This window comes from Eschrichtius robustus, chromosome 13 (assembly GCF_028021215.1).
Source record: "Eschrichtius robustus isolate mEscRob2 chromosome 13, mEscRob2.pri, whole genome shotgun sequence".
In the NCBI taxonomy this organism is placed as follows: Eukaryota; Metazoa; Chordata; class Mammalia; order Artiodactyla; family Eschrichtiidae; genus Eschrichtius; species Eschrichtius robustus.
The window spans coordinates 96,860,231-96,878,302 of record NC_090836.1 but is presented as its reverse complement, the minus strand read 5'-3'; the positions used below and the strand labels follow the sequence as shown (position 1 = coordinate 96,878,302).

Here is an 18,072-nt window from a genome sequence, read left to right as displayed (position 1 = left end):
CCCGACTCTCCTTTCTTGTCCCCTCTTCATAGCAGTTTCTAACTGGTCTACCTGCTGTGGGGGCACCTATCTTTCTATTGCCCAATATTCTCCTTGGTATTTTTGTAACTTCTATGTCTTAAGTTCAAAAAATATTTTTGAGCACCCACTGTGTGGCTGGTTGCTACAGAGCTGAATACAATGTCATGTGCCCTTAAGGAGCTTAGTGATAGGTAACAGGCGAGGGATTGAGGGGGAATATAATATGTAAATAATAATAGCACTAAAGGCAGGACATGAAAAATGCACTAAAGAAGCATAAATACAGTGTTTGCAAGTTCAGAGTTCACAGCCCAGCTGAGAATATCATCAGGCCCTCAAGCAGCCCATCTATGTAGAACATAGGATTCTTTTAAGACCTTGAAGAACCACCTGTAATGGAGGGTAACCTGGAAGGTTTAGAGTTATTCCATTAAAAAGAGTGGCATTGATCTGTAAGCATTATAGAGACAATTCATCTCTAGCTATTTCATCCAACTGAAAGGGCTTCATTGCTTTACTACCCTTTCAGCTGTCTGAGTAAAGCAACCTATCTTCTGACTTCTTAACTTCTGTCAGTCTCACCTGCCTGGATGCTACGTTCTTGATAGTGGTTCACTCCAAAACTAACTCTCTGTTCTTGTTCTCACGTTGGACCTGCTGAATCAATCAATCCTATCCAACCCCAGCCAGCTGGTCCTAACCTGTGAGCCATTTAATCAAGCAGCAGTTTATTTTTTATTTTTTTCAATTGTTTGACTCCGCAAAAATCAGAAGGCACTAACGGACAGCCAACCAACCCATCCCCGTGGTACCCTGAGTGAAGACAAGTCAGCTTAGATATATGATGGACTAAAATCCCACCACCTAAGACTCTAAGCAGTGAAATGAACAGCCATCAAAAGGCAGCAGTTTGGGACTTCCCTGGAGGTCCAGTGGTTAAGATTCCACACTTCCACACAGGAGGTGCGGTTTCGATCCCCAGTCAGGGAACTAAGATCCCATGTGCTGCGAGGTGTGGCCCCAAAAAATAAAAAATAAAATAAAATAAATGCAGCAGTTTATATTAGCAGACTCCTTTCCCAGAGAGCTTCATATCCCCATTAACCTACAATCTCTTTAGCCTCGCGTCAATCAGCCACATCGTCACTACACCAAGCCTCATGCTTACAGTAAACAGAATCCTGAACTTCATGGAGCAAGCAGAATTTGAATTGACTTGCAACTGAATTCTCCCAAAGCTAAGGCTATTATGCTACACCAAAATTTATTTTGATCAAGTGTAACCTGTTAGTTTAAGTTCAGTTCCATTTATTGATGATTTTGAAGCCTAGATTTTCTTCTGCATCAAAGGAGATGATCTTGTGGTTTTCTCCTTCATTCTATTGATATGGTATATTACAATGATGATTTTCCTATGTTGAACCACTCTTGCATTCCTAGAATAAATACTACTTGGTCATGGTGTATAATCCTTTTGATATGTTGCTGGATTCGGTTTGCTAGTATTTTGCGGAGGCTTTTTGCACCTAGGCTTTTTTGAAAGACTTACTATATTAGGTTTATTAAGAACCTTTCACTTTTTGCCAAGTGAGTGTTAGTCCCCTAGTAAGTATATCTCTCAAGAGTGTCAATATTTGTAACTACATTGCAATCATAATATATTTTTGAATTGATAAGATCATAGTAAGAGCTTATCTTTTCTGTATCCTATTTTAGAAGAATAAACTTTAGACATCAGCGATAAAGATATTTCTGAGATTCTTCTCACCTCAAATTCATAACCAGTACAACATTGAAGGCTTCCAATGTACAGTTAATGAATAAGAAGGAGGTTCTCAATCTGCTCTCATTTACAGCATAGCATCATGAGGGAGGGTTGGGTATTACTCATTCATTAGACTAGAATAGTGCTTGGCATACAGTAAGCCATTAATAAATACTTCTGATACATGAATGAATGAATAAATTCAATCTTTGTATTTTGTAAAGAAAAATTGCTTAACCCCAAGATTTATCCTAAAACAGTGAGTAGTGTTTTATTTGTGTTTTTTACTTTTAAAAAATCAAACAAAACATGAACCATTTATCATAGGAATCTCAGAAGCCTGAACTGGATGGCAATGGGGTACATAGCAGCTCCAAACTCTAGCCCATTCCCTGGTTTATGAACAAGCCTCTGCTTGTTTAGAACGCAAACCTACTCTGTCCCCTGCCATACTCCACAGAAAAGTTGCCTTGTAATTGCAGGTAGTACTGTATATAGTCCATATGATGAAACCTGAAAAGGTGTTTTATTAATTCAGTTTTCAGGCCGACCCCAAAAAACCCATCGGGGGACACATTCTAGCTCATGCTTCAACAACAAGAATAAGCTTGCGAAAGGGAAGAGGAGAGCTGAGAATTGCCAAGATTTATGACAGGTAAATATTTCTTATCTTAATCAGATTCTTGTGCATATCGTATTATATAGAATTGCCTCTCCTGAGAGGCTATAATTATTCCACTGGCAGACACTACATGTTTGAATTTCCTTCTCAAAAAGTATTCAATTCATTGGTAAGTCCCTACTACGTACTGGGTTCTAGGGATTCGGGGATCTTGTTGACAAACTGACTTGGTCTCCGACCGTCCAAATCTTACAGTGAAGCTAGAAAATGAAATAATTGATTCCAGTTGAAGTGAGGTAAATACAGGAAAAGTACAGCACGTGATAGGGATGTTCTTCTTTCTTTCTGCCAGTTTTCTTTTCAGGTTTCAGTTTAAACATCGCTTCCTCAAGGAACCTTTCCCTGACCCTTACATTCTAAGCTAATACTCTATATTACACCTTTTATTCTTTCACAGTACTTTACTTATTTAATTAACAGTTATAAGCTTAGATTTTACCAGCAACAAACCTAAAGCGATTTGAATTGGGGAGGTATTACCCACCCCTTCCTGAGCATTGCTGCTGACCCTTCTCTGTGGACCTCCCCCATTTTTGCCCATCTGTTGTGTTTATCTCTGAGGGGTTGGCAGGGGAGGGTACCCCCACCTTCCCTGCAGCTGTTCCTCAGGAGTCATGACTTTGACTGGGTCTAGAAAGGTTGAGCTGGAAGGGGTGGCTTCTGGTCACTTTCTGAGCACGTGTCTCAGAGACCTGGGGCTGGTGGGACCGCTGTTGGAGCTGGATTTCAACACATAGGGTGCCGCTGGGCCAGTTGGTAGGGTTGCTGGGCTCCAGGCCTCTAGCTCCAGCTCTTGCAGACCTAGGCCCCTCTCTGACCCGAGAAAGCTCCTTGGGCCCTTGAAGCTGATAAACTGAGAGAGTAAGGAAACATTCTTTAGAGTGAGAAAGCTAATGTTTCAGCCACTTAGAGGTAAACTGCAAAACTAGAGCCTGGCATGGGGCTGGGGCTAAAGATTTTTCTCGAACTTTTCAAGATTTGCAAGTATGCAGCTTGGAAGGAGGCTGGTGGTTTTATTGTTAAAAAAAGCAATAACGTGGCTTTTCCTATAAGGCTTGCATAGTACTTCTTACCCCTCTCCTGTCTCCCCCTGCAAAGATGGTGCTGGAATGTTCTGGAAGGTCATGTCACCTTCAGCTTCTCCTGTGGAAACTGAAACCATTGGGGTTTTCTGTCCAAATTCAAAAGGAGTCATACGTGTGTGTGTGTGTGTGTGTGTGTGTGTGTGTGTGTGTATGTATATGCATATATGTAGATGTACATATATACACATACACTCATTTTATATATATGTATGTACATGCAAGTATTATATATATCATACATATATATACATGTGCAAATATATGAATAAACTTTGACAACATAATTGATGTACATGGTAAAAAATAAATAAATAAAATCAAACAGTACAAAAAAAAGAGTTAATAAGCTTAATAAGTTTTTACAGAGAAACCTGTTACATATCAGCTGTTCTAGACTCTGGGGATAGAGCAGTGAACAAAACCAAAAGACAAGGCCCTGCCCTCATGGAGCTTACATTCCATTGGTAATGATTTATGTAACATATGTCATCCCCACTAGACAGTAAATACCCTGAGGACAGAGATACTATTCTCTTGCTTACCGCTGTATTCTTAGTGCCTCGGACATAATAGATGAATTTGTGACTGACTGATTAGCAATCCTGGCAACAAGGTAAAGATTTGTAATAACTCTTTACCCTAGGGAGGGAAAAATCAGCCAAAAAGGAATCAGATGAGCTCTTAATCTGGTTTTGGCTTATGAATCACAGTACTTACTATGTATTGTCATTGAAAAATATTAAATAATCAGTTCCCCCCTCTATCTGTTTTTTATTCAGACCATTTTGCTTTTCATCATCAGTCCCTGTAGAAGACTGTGATACACATATGCAAGTGCTATGCTTTGTGGAGCTTCAGCAATCTCTAGAAATTTGTTACAAACGTTCTTTGTTGAATTAAGTAGATAGTAGGATTGTTCCATATTTTTACTAAAATTTCTTGGTCTGTATCTTGGACCGATTGCTGTGCTTAGAACTTTCCCAAACATTTTTCACTCTGAATTGTAATCAGCTGATTACATGTACTTCTCCCTCACTACAGGGACTGAGTCTGGTTCACTAATGTCCCCAGCACCTAGCATCGTCCTTGGCACATAGTAAGAGCTCAATAACTATTTGTTGAATTAATAAATGAATGAATTCCATCTACATATTCAATCATTTGTATATTTAATCAAGTCCTCCAAACTTTTAGGAACAAATAACCCCTGCAGTTTTTACAGTCCTAAGAGAACACTAGGGTTCTGCAGACTCAACAAAGGATAATTAAAATTATCATAGAAGTTAGTCATGTCAACTTTCCATAAATCTGAATAAAAATAGCAAAACTAGATCAGAACTTAAAATGTGAAAACTTAATTTGCTGTGCATCTTGTACTGCCTTCTTTCTGGTCCCTAAAGATTTCTCACAAAGAATTCTCCTTGACTTTAGAAAAAACTTTTTGGTAGAGAAGATCATGATGCTAAAAATGATAGCTAACACTTACTGAGTGGCTACTATGTGCTAGGCTTCTGCCAAGTGCTTTATTTATTTACTTTTTCATTGTTTTTAAGGACTACCTTAAGAGATAGAGATTATTATCCCCATTTACACATGAGGAAACCAAGGCCCCCCAAGTAGTTAGGTAACCACTGCCCCTCTACAGTCTATTTTAAACACAGAAGCCAGAATGATCCTTTGTAACACCAAGTCAGAGAATATCTATCCTCTGTTTAAAACACTCCGATGGCTCCCCATCTTAACTCAGAATAAAAGCCCATGTCTCTACACTGGTTTACAGAGCACTACATGAATGGCCCTATTCTTATTCCTCCTGCTTTCCCCCTTGCTCACCGTGCTTCAACCTCAGTGGGCACCTTGATATTCTAGAAACATGCCAGGCACACTCCTCCCTTAGGGCCTCGCTTCTGTGATTATTGCTCTCCCTGCCTGGAATAAGCTTCCCCCACATAGCCCTCTTTCTGGCTATCTCCCTCACCTCCTTCAAGTCTTTGATCAAATGTTACCTTCTCAACAAAATGCCTACCTTGATCTCCCTATTTAAAATTGCAGCTAGCCTTGTCCCAGTTTCCATGCTTCCAATCTCCCTTATCCAGCTCTATTTTTTTCTTTCCCTATAACACTTATTTTCTAACATATCACATATTTATTTATTTATTATGTCCATTATTTATTGTCTGTCTGTCCTTCCCCCAAATATAAGTTCCACAAGGCCAGAGATCTTTGCCTATTTTTTTCACATACAGATCTCAAGTGCCTACAACAGGGATATAGGAAGTGCTCAGTAAATTTTTTCTTTTTTCTTTTTTTTCAAATTTTGGCTGCGTTGGGTCTTCGTTGCTGCACGTGGGCTTTCTCTAGTTGCAGCAAGCGGGGGCTACTCTTCGTCGCGATGTGCATTGCAACGGCTTCATTGTGGTGGCTTCTCTTGTTGCAGAGCATGGGTTCTAGACACACGGGCTTCAGTAGTTGCAGCACGTGGGCTCAGTAGTTGTGGCACGCAGGTCCTAGAGCGCACGGGCTTCAGTAGTTGTGGTGTGCGGGCTCTAGAGCACAGGCTCAGTAGTTGGGGCACACGGGCTTAGTAGTTGGGGCACACGGGCTTAGTTGCTTCTCGGCATGTGGGATCTTCCCGGACCAGAGTTCAAACACTGTCCCCTGCATTGGCAGGCGGAGTCTTAACCACTGCGCCACCAGGGAAGTCCCAGTAAATATTTTCTTAATGAGTAAGTGAATGGACTTGCCCCACATCACAAAACCAATAAGTAATGGAACCAGGATTAGAATCTATGCTGTCTGAATCTAGGGTCTACACTTTTAACCACTACACTATTTCTTAGTTTATTAAGGATTATCTATTCAGAGTAGTAATAGCTAGTCTGCTATAGCTACTCCTATGGCTTCAACTACTACCTTATACAGATGTAAGAGAAAGACATTTCTTGTTAAAACAGTATTCCCCAAGAATTGAGCAGAAAAGGGTTCTCATAATTCCCAGGAGTACAGGAGTGACTACAAAAGCGAACCTAGCCTTTTTCCTTGAATAACCTATAGTTACTGCTTCCGTAAGTAACTATAACTGGCCCTCAAGTGTATATTTTCTCTCTTTAAATCTCTGAGTGAATAAAACCCCCATTTATTTTATTCTACTTAGCATATCTGAGATCAGTGAACATTAAAACTCTACTGAATTCAAAGGAAAATCAAATTTTAAACAATTACAAAAAATAAAAAGACATACAAATGGTCAAGTTTCTAAAGTAATTGTTTTTTATTCTGTTTCAAAACCAAAACAAACAAGCAAAAAACCCTGGTTCAACTTTGCAGATACTTCACTTGGCTTCCCCCTTTCTCAACTCCTTGTCTTCCTGCCATTTTTAAGTGGCTGACTATTTTCCATCAAAGTCAAAAAGTTATTTTCTAATTCCACTCAGGCTTTCTTATTCTTTAACTCCAACTTCAGTCTAGCAAGACCTACTTTATCTATAGCTCATGTTCTATCCTCCAGGGAGATTCCTCTGCTCTTTCTTAAGGGAAGTAACCTTACCCATGGTGTGCTCAAAGTATACTAGCTAATCTGCACCCTCCAAACAAAACAAAACAACCAAACAAACAAAATCAAAAAACAAAAAACAATTTTGCATGACAATATAGCCTACTGATTAAGATCATGAGCTTTGGAATCAAATACCTTAGTCTCTAATCCTGGCATCTCCAATTCCCAGCACTGTGACCTTGATCAAATTACTTCTCTGAACCTCAGTCTTCTCATCTATAAAATGTGGATAATAATACACACCCAACAGAGTAATTGTAAAGTTTAAATGAAATAATATAAGGGAGCCTGACACATAATAGTTAGTAAATACTTAATAAATGGAAGCTATTAATATTACCGTACAGTCACCATAATCTGAATATAATAACAGCACAAAGTAGCAGTAGGCTCTTTCTCTCATGGTCAGTGATTTTCAAATTCCTATTTTTAGTCTAACATTTTATTCAAGTGTTAGATATTCATTTCCAACTACTTGCAGACCTCCTCAACATCAATGCCCCACAGGTATCTCAAGCTCAACATATCTAAACCTAACTTCTTATTCTTCCTCTCTTTCTTATACACAAGACAAGCTTCTCTATTCCTACTCTTTTGTTCATGCTAGAAATGGAATACCCCAATTTCTGCCTCAAAGGCTTCTGTGAAGTCCTCTATTATCTATGAAATCTTTCCTGATCAACCTAGCCTGCATAACTTCTCCTTTCCTTAGAGTTCTATAACATATACTGACTTTATGGAACTTAGCTTACTTTGCGTATTTGTTATGTCATAGCTCACCTTTTAGGCTTCTTGAGAGTAAAGACTGTCTCATTTTTGTAAATTCTGTGGGGTCTAGTACATGCTAAAGTATGATTTTCAAAGAGTTAAAAACATCACTTTCTGCAAATAAGCATAAAATGGACGTGTCAAAGATTTTATTCAACTCCTTAATTAATGAGGAAACCACTGATTCAAAGGATAATTTGAGGAACAGAGATTTATGTAGTCGGTCAAAGCAATGCTGAAGTAAATTTGATAATAGATGCAAAACTGGTTAATATCCTACCAGGCAATAAATTGTAACATTTGAAGTTGTGTTTTCTACTGGAGAGAAATCAATTGTTTCTGTACACAATGAAATTCATTTCCATTGCTATAGACTGGCATCATAAGAATAATCTGCATTATCAGTTTTCTACAAATTAATCTCTACTCCTATAGAGCTGTAGAATAAATTAAAAGGTAAAATTTAAAAGAGCATGAAATCATGACTCGTACAAGTATAAAATGTCAAAGATTTTATTTAACTCATTAACTCATGCAGGAACCAATAAGATTTTATAACCAGATCAAAGGAAAAATCAAATTACCACACATATGTAGTCAAACAAGTAATGCTGAAATGAATTATAAATTGATAAAAAATGGGTCAATATCCATAAGACAATAATCAATTGCATTCCTCCTCACACAATTTACATTTCTATGAACCAGGATAATTTGTATTACTCATAGTTTTCTACAGCTCATGGAGTTGTAAAACAGCTCAAAGACAATGAAAGCCACGGAGTCCTCATAGATTTGAATAACCTGGAAGGATGTGTTAGGAAACCTATTTTTTCGCTGAAGGTACTCAGTTATCTTTTAGTTCATTTCAAAGTCTTTCATGGTTTTTGCCTACATTAGTCTAGTCAATGGAAATTTGCACACCCGTTTAAAAATTTTTATTGAGGTATAGTTGATTTACAATGTTGTGTTAACTTCTGCTGTACAGCAAAGTGATTCAGCTATACATATATATATTCTTTTTCATATTTGTTTCCATTATGGAAACAGGATATTGAATATAGTTCCCTGTGCTATACAGTAGGACCTTGTTGTTTATCCATCCTATATATAATAGTTTGCATCTGCTAATCCCAAACTCCCAATCCTTCCCTCCCCCATCCCCCCCTTGGCAACCACAAGTCTGTTCTCTGTATCTGTGAGTCTGTCTCTGTTCATTTGTGTCATATTTTAGATTCCACATATAAGTGATATATGGCATTTGTCTTTCTCTTTCTGATTTACTTCGCTTAGTATGATAATCTCTATGTTCATCCATGTTGCTGCAAATGGCATTATTCTATTCTTTTTTATGGCTGAGTAGTATTCCATTGTGTATATATATGTGTGTGTGTGTGTGTGTGTGTATACACACATATACATATATATACACTACATCTTCCTTATTCATTCATCTGTCAATGGACATTTAGGTTGTTTCCATGTCTTGGCTATTGTAAATAGTGCTGCTATGAACATAGGGGTGCATGCCTCTTTTCGAATTATAGTTTTGTCTGGATGTACGCCCAGGAGTGGGATTGCAGGATCATATGGCAACTCTATTTTTAGTTTTTTGAGGAAGCTCCATACCGTTCTCCAGACTGGCTGCACCAATTTACGTTCCCACCAACACCGTAGGAGGGTTCCCTTTTCTCCACACCCCCTCCAGCATTTGTTATTTGTAGACTGTTTTTTTTAATTTTTATTTATTTATTTATGGCTGCGTCGGGTCTTCATTGCTGCACGCAGCTTTCTCTAGTTGCGGCAACTGGGGGCTACTCTTCATTGCAGTGAGCAGGCTTCTCATTGCAGTGGCTTCTCTTGTTGCGGAGCGCAGGGTCTAGGCACGCAAGCTTCAGTAGTTGTGGCACACGGGCTCAGTAGTTGTGGCTCGCAGGCTCCAGAGCGCAGGCTCAGTAGTTGCGGCTCGCGGGCTCTAGAGCGCAGGCTCAGTAGTTGTGGCGCACAGGCTTAGTTGCTCCGCGGCATGTGGCATCTTTCCGGACCAGGGCTCGAACCTGTGTCCCCTGCATTGGCAGGCAGATTCTTTTTTTTTTTTTTTCACACACACACACTGTATTTTATTTTTACAAGAGATAAATAGACTGACACCAAGCATTGTACATGGATGACCACAACAAAAGCAACAATGATTGCAATTACCAAACATGAAACACACTCATACTATGTCATAATATTGACATTCAGTCCAGTAATCCTCCACTGTAACAGCTCCTTTACTTTGCAGTGAAAATTGATTTGTATATTCTTTGGGCAGGCAGATTCTTAACCACTGCGCCACTACGGACGTCCTATTTGTACACTTTTTAATGATGGCCATTCTGACCGGTGTGACGTAATACCTCATTGTAGTTTTGATTTGCAGTTCTCTAATAATTAGCAATGATGAGTATCTTTTCACGTGCCTATTGGCCATCTGTATGTCTTCTTTGGAGAAATGTCTATTTAGGTCTTCTGCCCATTTTTCGACTGGGTTGTTTTTTGTTATTGAGTTGTATGAGGTACATACCCATTTAGAATCAGATAAGCCCCTAAGGGTCTGCTACCCAATACCTGACAGTGCACTGTAAGAGCACACAGTTATCCCTTTTTGCCTATTTCCAAGTGTGGGGTAGTTTTTCTTGACGTTTAGAACCTTACATATAGAAGTTGTTCGATAAATGTTTGTGATGGTTGATAATACTTGTAGGAAAATTCTGTAGTCCACATTTAGCTGTACCAACTCACATGTCTTTGGAGACTCAGACTAATAGGAATATGATGCTGTGACATGAATATAGTATTTATAGAAATAGAGCTTTTTATAAACTTGTGTTCCTTTGTATTCTGTTAGCCCCGAGATGCCTGAAAATGAAGCCACCTTCGCAATAACTGCTGGAGGAATTGGGGATGCCAAGGAGTAGGTGGCGAATTGATGCAAATTGCTTCTTAGTGCTTATTAGGAGCTGAAGAAATGGAAAAGCAGTCTCAAATTTCAGATCTTGAAGTAAGAGTCTGGTTTTTTTCATGTGTTATTAAAGGAAAGCCAGCAAAAGAGAATTAAATCATATTTATCTTAAAGGTCTCTGATTTATAACAACTACACATTGTATGTCGGTTCAGGAATATAAATATGTATATGAATGAATAAACCTTTTGAAAAATAGTTGGGGAAGGGGTACCTCACTTTAGCTTCCCAAAGTGAGCCACTAAGCAGATGGCAAGTCTAAGAGCTCAGAAATGTCTCCTCCTCCTACAGCTGCCCCCCAAACACTTACAGAAGTGAATACACTTCCAAAGGAGGGAGACATTTAAGGGAAGAATGTTTACAGGACACACAAAAGAGCTTTTTAATATATGATATCAACTATATATTCACATTTATAGTAGCAGAAAAGAAACATTAAATTAAGCTAAATTTTAAATCATTTGACTTTTTGACAAGTTGAAATTACTTTTTAAAAATGTACTTCTGATACATACATATTTTATTGGGAAGATAAAAAGGAAGGTAATTAGGAACTTTATAATTTTGGGTGGTCAAGATAGCATGACTTTTATATTTTAAGTTTTGGGTAGAGAATTCAGAATCTTCTTTAAAATATTAAACTTAATTTAAATGTAAAATTTCTGAATACTAATTTTATAAATGTATAAAAAATATTGGTTTCTCTAATTAAATGAAAATAAAATCTAGTTTTCAAAATGTATGTATGATAAAAATATTTATTAGTTAAAACACTAATAATATTTACAGTGACAATGTTTATAGATCTCAGAAAGATTTCATCTCTTATGTTGCCTCCACTTGTATGAGAATTCAAGTATTGAAAGTACCATTTGTTACAAAAGGTATTTGATTATCCGTTAAGTCATTAACTCACCAATTGTATATTGAATGCTAAGTGCTAAAGAATGTACAAAAGAAGTATGGTTCCTGCCCTCAAAGAATGTGTATACTAGTTAAGAGAAAAGACTAATATTTATGAAAGGATGAGAGGACAAATGATTATAATTAATTTGGATTCTGTGATTCCAAAAATCGGAGAGGAAAGGTTAAGCTGTAGGACAGCATGTGCAAGGTATAGAAGCTGGGATTTGGAAACAAAGAGACCAACCTGGCAAGCAGAAATTGTTCACAGTGTGGAGTTCTGGGAAGTAAGAGCTTTTTAATTTTATTATTTTTAAAGCTCAGAAGCTGCTCCTCTGAATAAGCAGACGTTAAAGTCACTGTGGAGCAGATTTTCTGTATTCTGCAAAGTCAGTTAAATGCCTTTTCTTAGTATGCAAATATAAATGCACACTTTTTCCTGGGGAAGGGAAGGTTTTGCTACTTGATAAAAACAGCATCTACTAGAGATTCCCTGGTATGCCAAGTCCTGGAGAAGGAATGGACTAATTTGTATAGGAGCCCAGAGCTGTTTGATAGGAAAGGAAATAAAACTCCCAAGATTTGAATTTCAGAAAAATTTTCTAGGTTAAGCTGAGTACCCCCCTGACAAGGAGAATTTACCCATTGGTGTAGAGTTGGAAACCAGGGCTCAACACAAGGGCCTACAGTTCTGTGGGGAAGGCTGGTTTCAATATGGCTCGTGGCTAAGGCTGGAAACCTCTCTGGATCCAGCCACTCTGATATGTCCTGCTTTGGAGAACAGTAACTGAGCATGTGAATGTGAACTAAAAAGCTGTAAACTTGGGGCTCAACTTTGGGACAGCATAGCAGATTGTGCAGTGCCCACTGAACTTTTCTAGGTCAGGGTTCAATTTGCCACCAATGATCAAAGCATCAGGTCTTTCCAGTCCTCCCTCTCCATCTGACTGTACAAATAGCTTTGGCTTATTCCAAGCGGGAGAGAGAGACTCAAAAAAGAGATGTTATTGGTCAGGACTCTTTTAGTCGCAAGCCACAGAAACTCAAACTAGCAAATGCAAGACATGAATTCACTGGCTCAAGAGAGTTTGAAAAGTCCAGAAGTAAAGCTAACTTTAGCCACAGCTGGAGCCAAGATCTCAAAGAGAATCATTAGGACTTTTCTCTCTGTCTCCATCTCCTGCTCGGCTCATTTCCATGCTGCTATTGTTCTTTGACACGCTCTTGCCACATAGTAAATAGCCAAGATGCTGCTTGTATCTCTAGGCTTATATCCCAACAAGTTAGAAAACACACTAGAAAAAGCATGCCTTTTTCTTCCACAGATTATTCATTCTGTGGAAATAAGCAAAAACCACCAAATGAGAACAGAGGCTAATTACTCAGAGTTTGCTACAGCAAGAGTCAGTGACCTTCATTTGCTTTTGGCAGAGACTCAAAGGCAGGCAGAGGAATGGGAAAGCTTTATAGAGAAAAATAGGAAAGGCCTCAGGTATGCTCTGATTGGAGGTTGCTGGCATGGGAAGTTGGAGGATTAATTTGACAGAGATGCAGAAAATGGATAAAGGAAATAATACTGGCATCAGGGAGATAATGTAGGAACGGTTATGATAAATCAGTTGTGAAGTGATAAAGAATGTGACTGGGGGGACTTCCCTGGTGGCGCAGTGGTTAAGAATCCACCTGCCAATGCAGGGGACACGTGTTCGAGCCCTGGTCTGGGAAGATCCCACATGCTGCGGAGCAACTAAGCCCGCGCGCCACAACTACTGAGCCTGCGCTCTAGAGCCTGCAAGCCACAACTACTAAAGCCCGCGTGCCTAGAGTCCATGCTCCGCAACAAGAGAAGCCACCGCAATGAGAAGCCTGCACTCCGTAACGAAGAGCAGCCCCCGCTTGCCGCAACTAGAGAAAGCCCGTGTGCAGCAAAAACACCCAATGCAGCCAAAAATAAAAGAAATAAATAAATAAACTTAAAAAAAAAAAAAAAAAGAATGGGACTGGGGTGATAGCAATGAAATGGACAGTTCAAAAAGGTAGTTAAGATTTGGTGTGAGATTGAATATAAAAAGAGGAAGAGAAGGCAGAGTCACAGGTGACTTGACAAAGTTCTTTAACCTATGAGAGGAGATTATGTTTGTACCGTGAACACGAATGAAGAAGTGTAGAATAAAGATTAGGTATTTTACCTGGGAAGGTTAGCTTGTATTAGTTTGCTAGGGCTGCCATAATAAAGCACCACAAACTAGATGGCTTAAACAACAGAAATTATTGTCTCACAGTTCTGGAGGCCAGAAGTCCAAGATCAAGGTTGGTTCCTTCTGAGGGCTATGAGGAAGAATCTGTTCCATGCCCCTCCCCTAGCTTCTGGTGGTTTCCTGGTAATCTTCAGCATTCCTTGGCTTGTAGAAGAATCGCCCTGATCTCTGCCTTCATGTTCACATGGTTTTCTCCCTGTGTGCATGTCTTTGTGTCCAAATTTCCCCTTTTTATAAGGATACAAGTCATATTGGATTATAGGCCCACCCTACTCCAGTAAGACCTCAGCCTAACTAATTACATCTACAATGACCCTATTTCTAAGTAAGGTCACATTCTGATTAATTGGGGGTTAGAACTTCAACATATAAATTTTAAGGGGGACACAATTAAATAACAGTAAGAATCAGGTACAGTTAAGGGTCAGACACCAGGATGCACAAGATACCACTTGAACTCAATACCTGCTACAATCAGAAACATGGAAGTCAAGATCTGGGGAAACCTAGTATCCATTTAGAAAATGAAGAGATTGAAATAGATGATCTCTTCCATCCTTTCTAACTTTCCTGTTCAATCATTCCATAAAGAACAAAGAACAGGGACTTCCCTGGTGGCACAGTGGATAAGACTCCACACACCCAATGCAGGGGGCCCGGGTTCAATCCCTGCTCAGGGAACTAGATCCCACATGCATGCCACATGCATGCCACAAGTTTGAATGCCACAACTAAGGAGCCCTGGAGCTGTAACTAAGGAGCCCACCTGCCACAACTAAGGAGCCTGCCTACCACGACTAAAACCCAACTAAGACCCAGTGCAACCAGATAAATAAATAAATAAATAAATAAATATTTTTTTAAGAAAAGAACAGAGAACAAACAAGGACAGAAAGCCAGGAGATCAGAATAGGGTGGTCAAGCCAAAAATAGGGAATACAATAGACTAGACTCAGAGAAGGGATATCTTTCATGGAGAGGAGAGGGATTGGGACCTTAGACACCAAGTTGCAGCCAGTCAAGTCTCCTTCACCTGACTCAGGGTTGTTGGATGTTTATCATTTTTTTTGGTTGCACAATTTCCATTTATCCATCATAATAACACCCTGGTTTTCTTGTAAAGAGTCACCTCTCCCCAGTTCATGTAGTCTATCCTGAGACGCTGGATACTGAGCGACAGTCACAAGGATGAGAGCATGGGTTAGAGGCCACTGATACATGCAATGACAGCAAGGGCAGTAGGGCCAGCAGCAGTGGTATTGACCTGAACAAGCTGTTCCTGCTGCTAGACGGCAGGTTTCTGACTCCTAAACTGCAGAGTTGCTTAGACTCCTGTCCATTCCTATGGTGGTTCTCCAGCCTCCTGCCTTCAATGACTCCTAATGTCCTTCTGATAAATTTCTCTTTGCTTCAGTAGCCAGAGTTGGATTCTATTACTTGCAATCTAGAACTCCACCCAAGGTGACACCCAAATGCTGCTTCAGGGGACCAGAAAAAAGGAAGCCAGGAAGGGCTTACTTAACAGTCAGGTGGATGATTCCTTATTATTCGTATACTTTTCTATACCAGTCTTCAATATTTTACTTATTTTTTTATGTTTGTTTGTTTATTTATTTATTTTTGGCCACACTGGGTCTCCACTGCTGCACGCGTACTTTCTCTAGTTGCGGCGAGCGGGGGCTACTCTTCGTTGCGGTGTGCAGCCTTCTCACTGTGGTGTCTTCTCTTGTTGCAGAGCACGGGCTATAGGGGCGTGGGCTTTAGTAGTTGTGGCACGTGGGCTCAGTAGTTGTGGCTCGCGGGCTCTAGAGCTCAGGCTCCGTAGTAGTTGTGGCGCACGGGCTTAGTTGCTCCTCTGCATGTGGGATCTTCCCAGACTAGGGCTCGAACCCGTGTCCTCTGCATTGGCAGGAGGATTCTTAAGCACTGCGCCACCAGGGAAGTCCCTACCAGTCTTCAATATTTTAAAAGGAAACTTGTTGAAGAGACTATTAGTCAGAATTTTTCTTGGCTGAACCCAAAATAATAGTGTCTTAAAATCGAGGTTTGTTTCTATCTCATGGACAAGAAATCTGAAGCCAGGCAGTCCAGAGCTATTATAGTGGCTCTACTTTGTCATCAGGACTCCAGGCTTTTGTCTTTCTGCTTCCATCCTGCTCTTGGCTTCCATTCTCAAGGTCAGCTCATGGCCTAAGATGTTACTGGAACTATGGTCAGAGAAATCAAGTTGGGCGAATGAAGGTGAAAGGCAGAAGGGCAGAAAAAGGTTCTTTCCAGCTGAGTCAGCTCCTATGAAGCGCCCCCCCCCCCAACACACACACACACACACACACACACACACACACACACACAACACTTCTGCTTACAACTCATTGGCCTGAACTCAGTCATATGGCCATATCTCTATATAAAAAAGTAGGGAAATACTGTCTTTTGTTCTAGGCAGTGATATGCCCAGCTGAAATTCGTAGTTCTGTAATTAATGAGGAAAGGGAGATTGGCTGTTGGGTAAGCAACTAGCAGTTTCTACCACAAAATCTTCTTTTACTTTCTCAGCAATGACAAATTTCTTGAATGTCTAGCACAGTAAGTCCCCTACATACGAACCTTGAAGTTGTGAACCTTCAAAGATGCGAACGTGCATTCATATATCTAATCACGTAAGTTAGTTCACGTGTCTGGTGTACGTTGTCACGTACGTGCATCCTCTACAAGTGGTTGTGCTTTTGTGTACTTTGTATAGAGTACAATAGTACAGTATCTTTATTTCAAGCCCAGGATGTCTGGAAGCAAGTGTAAAAGCAGCGGTGATGTAGCTGGTACTGCTAAGAAGTGCCAGGAATTGGAGGCCCAGAGAAAGGATGAAGAGAGACAAGAGGAAGAAGAAGTAGCTGCAGAACCAAAGAGAGTCACGATGCAGGAAATGGCAAGGGGATTTTCTTTATTTGAGGAGGTACTGTTAGTTTTTGAGGCACAGGACCTGAATGTAGAATGGTACATGAAGGTTGCAGCAGCTGTTCAGAATACAATCCAGTGCTACCATGTCATCTATGACGAGAAAAGAAAGAGCTACTACCCAGACATCACTGGATCGTTTTTTCAAGAGGGTAGATAGAACTGAATCCAGTAAAGAACCAGAACTTGTGCCATCAATGTCAGGCGTGAGTGAAATGGCAGCTTGCCCTCCATCTCCTACTGCTGACGATCCTTCAGCTCTACCACCTCCCACCTCCTCTCCCTCCTCCAGTCAGTAACTCTTCTTGCCTGTTCACTCGAAGCCAGCCCCTGTGTGCCAGCGGTTGTACTGGACTACTGTACTTTTCAAAGTACTGTACTGTAAGATTAAAACTTTTCTTTATTTTTTGTGTTTGTTTGTTTTTAATGTATTATTTGTGTGAAAAGTATTATAAACCTATTACAGTGCAGTACTATATAGTCGATTGTGTTAGTTGGGTACCTAGGCTAACTTTGTTGGACTTATAAACAAGTTGGACCTACGAACACTCTCTCGGAACTGAACTCATTCGTATGTAGGGGACTTACTGTATATACTATGCAGAGCATTTCAGGAGTTTTGTACTTGTACCAGCAAAATTGGTTGAGGAGTATATCAGTTAGAATGCCCTCAGCTGCAAGTAACAGAAAACCCAACTCAAAGCAACCTAAACAATGAGGAAACATGCCATCTCATATAATAAAAAGCCCAGGGACTTCCCTGGTGGTCCAGTGGTTAAGAATCAACCCTCCAATGCAGGGGACGTGAGTTCAATCCCTGGTAGGGGAACTAAGATCCCATATGCCCCAGGGCAACTAAGCCTGTGCACTCTAGAGCCGGCACGCTACAACTAGAGAGACGCCCGCGTGCCATAACAGAGAGCCCGCGCACCACAACGAAAGATTCCACACACCGCGACTAAGACCCAATGCAGCCAAAGTAAATAAATAAACAAAATTTTTTTTAAATTAAAAAAGTCCATAAGTCAACCAACTCCTTAGTTAGTTAATTCAGCAACTCTATAATATTATC

At 40.0% G+C, this 18,072-nt stretch overlaps 1 protein-coding gene and 1 non-coding gene across 4 annotated transcripts in view; one reads left to right on the top strand and one right to left on the bottom strand.

Annotated features, from left to right (window-relative positions):
* The window catches only part of DMC1 (DNA meiotic recombinase 1), a 44,640-nt gene extending 27,294 nt beyond the window's left edge, over window positions 1-17,346 (top strand). For 2 of the 3 annotated variants that reach the window (XR_011076031.1, XM_068561413.1), the window contains 2 exons: window positions 2,325-2,441; window positions 10,771-11,352. Coding sequence is in view for 1 of the 3 variants with exons in the window: in XM_068561413.1 (XP_068417514.1) it covers window positions 2,325-2,441; window positions 10,771-10,840 (187 nt within the window). In the remaining 2 variants the exon portion in view is untranslated. Of the gene's footprint in view, window positions 1-2,324; window positions 2,442-10,770; window positions 11,353-16,818 lie in introns of those variants that run through there. The other variant, XR_011076030.1, reaches the window with a different exon arrangement.
* On the bottom strand, window positions 768-919 carry LOC137776000 (small nucleolar RNA SNORA79). The gene has a single exon (XR_011076124.1). It is a non-coding gene; the product is annotated as a small nucleolar RNA SNORA79 (small nucleolar RNA).
* Window positions 17,347-18,072: the final 726 nt, after the last annotated feature.